The sequence below is a fragment of the Glycine max genome, chromosome 11 (genome assembly GCF_000004515.6).
Source record: "Glycine max cultivar Williams 82 chromosome 11, Glycine_max_v4.0, whole genome shotgun sequence".
In the NCBI taxonomy this organism is placed as follows: domain Eukaryota; kingdom Viridiplantae; phylum Streptophyta; class Magnoliopsida; order Fabales; family Fabaceae; genus Glycine; species Glycine max.
Window position 1 is genome coordinate 4676109 of NC_038247.2, and position 5280 is coordinate 4681388.

A 5280-nucleotide genomic window follows, 5' to 3' on the forward strand; every position below is an offset into this window, starting at 1 on the left:
CTTTAAAGTGAGTTAAGGGCAGAGTAATTTAGCAATGAGAATGAATTTAGTGATGAAACTTGTAAGTAAAATGCAGCATAGCAAAAAGTGGTCAATTGAAAAGGCAGCACCGCCGTCTATTCTTGGAATATCCATATTTTAGGACCATATATCCATCGCTTTCATGTTTATATCCTACCACTACAATTCCACGGGTAACTGCCTCTTTAAAAAAAAAAACCAAAAAAGAGAAAAACCTTAACACCTTTCTGACACCGATCTGCTGCTATCAATATCAAGATTCCTCTTCTCTTCTACTCAACTTGAGCTCCAAGGGCGTACTTGTAATTACACCATGTACAAGCAAGCATACATACTTTAGCTTTACTCTACTCTCTACATGAGTACATGATAAAAGCAACAGTGACATACATAAAGAACCAACAAAACAATAACTTAATAATAAATAAAACAAAACAATAAAATGAGACGCGTGCTTTTGATTGCTGAGTTGTGTATAGAGAATTACAATAGGAGAAACATGATAAATAAAAGAAAAAGGTACTAATACTTCATTTATTTTTTATTTAAAAAATCTCTTTTTTAATTAGAGAGGAAGAGAAATGGTTGAATCCTGGGGGGCCAAGTGATGCAAAAATTCTCAGACCCAAATCATCAAAAGCATGGAACTGGTAAAGTGGAAAGTAAGAAAACAAAGCCCATAAGCCATCATCATCCATTCCATTTCATTTCATTTGGTAGCTCCCTTTTCTCTTTTTTCGGGTCTCGTGGTGTTCTCTATTTCTTCACAAATTAAAGAGGGTCCAAACTAAACTCATTATTCCTCCCTGCAACTCTGTGTTCACTGGTTCCCTTGATGGTAAACTCTTCAGCTCCTCTTCAATCATTTTTAAAGCTCTGAGCTTAAACAAAACATTGGATACGACATGGGTTTTCAGAGGTTTCTCATAATATGACCAATGTTTGGTAAGTTTTCTGCTTTTGCCGTTTACTAGTTGTTACTAGTGTCCAAAGAGAGACAAGGGTCATTTTCTGTGTGCTGGCTGATCTGTAGTTCACTTTGATGAGGTCAGATATAGAACTTCTTGGTTATTATACTTTTTTCTATTAAAAAATTCTTCTGCTTTTCTGCATATGTTCCTGCCGTTCTGCTTTGGTTTTTCAGTTCAAATCTTTTTTCCCATTTGAGAAAAATATCAAATTTTCAGTCCATTGAACATTCCTCATATTGTTCCATGCACTTTGTGTGAAACTGCAGTGGCACCGGTTCTTTTGGGGGAAGTAGATCAGCTTCAAAGATTGCAGCTTTTCATTTTGCTTATTTTCCATATTTTATGAGGGGAAATTAAGAAATTGGTTGTTAAATAGAGAAACAAAGATTTGTCTCCACTGCATCATTTTCACCGTGATGCTATTGCTATATCTTGTTCCATATTAGCTGTGAATCCTTGTCACTTATGGGGGATATTAGGCTTACCCGGGTAGAGCAAGGTCAAACAAAGATTAGAAATGTTCCAATTGCTGTCACCCCTGAAGGATTTTGGTGTTGCCCTACTCCTGTTGGGTTTCAGAAAAGCCTCAAACCTCAAAACCCTTTGAATAAACTCAAACCCTCTTCACCACCTCCAAAGCCTAGTTCCCAGAAAAAGGCTGTTTCGGAGAGTCAGAGAAAAACAGTGCCTTCCCCTTCAAGATTGGCGGTTTCAGATGCTCAACAATGTAATGATGATCCAGAAAGACCTCCGACTAGCACTTCTGTGCCTGCACAGAGAGCACCCAAAAAGGTGGCTATTGAGTTTGGTGAACCTGGAACTTTTGACATGAAGCTGCTTCTCCTTGGAAAGCAGGGATTTTGTGTGAAGTTAAGTGTGCACAGGGATGTTCTAATAGAGAAGAGTAGCTTCTTTGCTGATAAACTTTCTGAACAATCTAGTTTGTCATGTCTCCAAGTTGATGACTGTGAGGATGTTGAAATATATGTTGAGACTGTTGGGCTTATGTACTGCAAAGAAATGAAACAGCAGCTAATGAAGCAAAGTGTTTCTCGCATTCTTCGAATACTCAAGGTGATTTGCTAACTCTGTCATGCTTTGCTGCTAATTCTGTTGTGTTGTGTTAAGGCATTTCTGGGAAAGAAGAAATATGCTCTTTGCTATTACTCTTTTGTTCTTACTTCTTACTATAATACTACTAAGAATTTCTTAGTAGTACTTATATTTTTCAGATTATTTTTTTGGTGCTGTCTATTTGTTTGTCTGAAATACTATGCTTCCTTGGAAGCTTGTGTTTATATCTCCATTAAGGAATATTTAAACTCTTCTCATCAATTATATTTCTTATCGAGTTAATTCATGCTCCACCATGATAAATATTTTCAGCATGGTTTTTTCTTCCCCAATATATATAATTTAATGTATATTGAATTTAATCAATACTATTTAGATTCTTTTTTATTTATAACAATACTATTTAGATTCTTAATGTTGCAATCCACTGCATTTTTGTCTTAAATAGGTCTATTTTTTTTTTATTCATGGAATAGTTCTAAATATAAACTTAATAAAGATAGAGTAATGTCATATTCTCCATATTTTAAAAAGAAAATATTAAATAAAGAGGAAACGCATTTAATATTTTAGGAACATAAAGCGCATTTAGAATTATGGGTTTTATTAACTACTAGTACTCTAAGGAGCATTCAATACGCTCTATTAGATTGCTTTTAATTGTTTTTAAAAAGCAAGTAGGAAATGATTTTTGTTTTTTCAATATGTTCCCTTTATTAAATGCTTTATACTTTTTGTTCCTTAACTAATTAATAGTCTAATACTACCTCAAGGGCACTCATTAGCATTTGACTAGAATTATTCTTGAAGAAAAAAATATTTTTTACTGCTTTGTTATACTGTAAACTAGTATCAGGTAATTCTTGTGCCCAGTTCCCTGTAAGATCATAATATTTTATCATGGGTCAAAATATTTCTGGCCTGTTCTCTATAAGGCTTCATTATGAAAGGTAGAGCGTAATAACTTCTTGCTAAATATTGTCTTCATTTGAAATCTTTCTCGTCCTTGTTTCACCATTTTATCATTTGCTAGGAATGAACCACTAAATATTGATTGATTATACACCATTGCTAGACATGTAATCTAAAAGAAACAATTTTGCAGGTCGCAGAATTCCTTGGCTTCAGCTCATGTATCCAATCATGTTTGGAGTACTTGGAGGCAGTCCCTTGGAATGGAAAGGAAGAAGAAGAAAAGGTGATCGCAACCGTCCTACGACTCCAAGGAGAAGGAATCGGGGTAAATCCGGTGCTAAAACGAGTTTCTCCTGATATTTCTAATGCCCCAAAAGATACCCTCTCCCACATTGTTGAACTTGTTCTCAAAAGCAATGAGGAGAGAGGTCGCCGAGAGATGAAATCCATAGTTCTAAAGCTCCTTAGAGAGAATAACAGTCTTCCAAGTTCTTCAGGCTCAGCTGACCTCTGTAATGACATGATTAATAAGTCATGCAGAAGATGCATGGATTCTTTATTGTGTCTGTTCAACCAGGTGGCAGAGCCAGGCTTTAGTGATAACAAAGAACCTGTAGTAAAACATATAGCTCTTGAAGCTGATAACTTGTCATGGTTGCTTGAGATTTTAGTTGACAAACAAGCTGCTGAAGATTTTGCACTGATGTGGGCAAACCAGCAGGAATTGGCAGCCCTTCATGGAAAGCTTCCGATTGTGTTTCGTTATCATGTCAGTTGCATTTCAGGAAGACTATATGTTGGCATTGGAAGAGGGGAGGTTTTGCCATCAAAGAACACACGCCAGTTCTTGTTGCAGACATGGCTACAGCCTCTAATCAATGACTATAACTGGTTGCAGCACGGGTGCGGGTCATTCGATAGGAAACTTGTGGAGGAAGGAATTGGAAGGACAATTCTCACCTTGCCTTTGGAGGATCAGCAGAGTATTTTGCTTTCATGGGTTGGAAGTTTCTTGAAAACTGGTGATGGCTGTCCCAATCTTCAGAGAGCTTTTGAGGTGTGGTGGCGGAGGACTTTCATTAGGCCATATGTGGAAGGCCAAACTATTAACGTCATGCCAGATACGTGATGATATGTTTATGATTCATGAATATATCTTAGAATGGTTTTGGAATTTGAATTTTCTCTTTTGAGGTGACTATTCTAAGCAATTATAAATGTTATGTTGATTTGCCAATGTGGCTTACCTCCAGCTGCTAACTAGTACTGAGTCCTGTATATATGGCCGTTTCATGTATACAATCACTCGTTGAATTGTAACTTTCAGTAATTATACAAATACTAAGGATTTAGTTTTTCTAATTTGAGTTTTATTTTATTATACAAGTACATACATTCAATTATAATTTTAATAGCAATTTTTTCAATTAATAGTTACATTATCATTATAGCTTCTGACTTTAGTGGAAGAAAACCCCACTTTTCAATACAAGGTACAGGGATACTTCATTTCAAAACATTGAAATAAAGAAGTGAATATTTTTTAACCACTGATTGAGGTACTGTTTAAACCCTTTCAAAAGTACAGTGAGAGCGAAAGATACAAACGAGTCCCTTCTCTAAAAATACGTTTGGCATCCTTCAACGGTAAGCCAAACATAGCTTAGCATGTTGTACTTCTAAGATATAATTAATAACTGGTGTCATAGTAATTCACATGACTACAGAAATCTACCGTACTAACCATGTATTAAATTAACTAACATTTTTATTGAACACATCACAATCTAACACGGTACCCAGTTCTTGTGGATTGGTCATTCTCGATATCTAGAACCTAAATAGGCTAATATAACTTTGCATTCTTTTTGTTTGTCTTTTGTGTCACCGGGCTGCAACCTTTTTCTTTTCTACTAGGTCCAGTATAGAAAAACAAACACCCTCAATCATCCAAAAATACTGAAACAGAGGCAAAACCAGCAATTTAGAACAAACTGTATTACTCTCAGAGAATGAAATGATTATATCATGTGGGATCGATCGAATTCCAAAAGATACCTATCTAAAAAGTTTTTAGCTTAACATGATATTTGGATAGTAAACAAAAATGTTAGGTGAACATTCATTATTCACACACCTTAGAAGAGCAAAAATTAAAACATGGTGATTGGATAATAGGCTATACGCATTTTTCTTACCTTTCAGTTTATAACAGTGAAAATTAAATTGTTATCTTAACCTCCTGCTTTTACGTTCAGAAGTTCAAATATTTTAAAGGAAACTGATCTGAGAAATGGAC

At 35.4% G+C, this 5280-nt stretch overlaps 1 protein-coding gene across 2 annotated transcripts; it reads left to right on the top strand.

Moving 5' to 3' along the window:
• The first annotated feature begins 544 nt into the window (after window positions 1-544).
• On the top strand, window positions 545-4343 carry LOC100819810 (BTB/POZ domain-containing protein At3g50780). 2 transcript variants are annotated; one of them, XM_003537397.5, is made up of 3 exons: window positions 545-966; window positions 1259-2066; window positions 3172-4343. In XM_003537397.5, the coding sequence occupies exons 2-3, from the start codon at window positions 1458-1460 to the stop codon at window positions 4108-4110; spliced, it is 1548 nt and encodes a 515-aa protein (XP_003537445.1). In that variant the 5' UTR covers window positions 545-966; window positions 1259-1457; the 3' UTR covers window positions 4111-4343. The 2 variants fall into 2 exon arrangements, with proteins under 2 accessions (XP_003537445.1, XP_006590671.1); XM_006590608.4 differs by having other exon boundaries at window positions 575-1068.
• Window positions 4344-5280: the final 937 nt, after the last annotated feature.

Bases quoted from the DNA above. Each gene is read 5' to 3' on its own strand.
- LOC100819810 (XM_003537397.5), top strand. From the start codon at position 1,458: ATGGGGGATATTAGGCTTACCCGGGTAGAGCAAGGTCAAACAAAGATT. The intron at 2,067-3,171 runs GTGATTTGCTAA...ACAATTTTGCAG, and splicing joins GCATTCTTCGAATACTCAAG to GTCGCAGAATTCCTTGGCTT.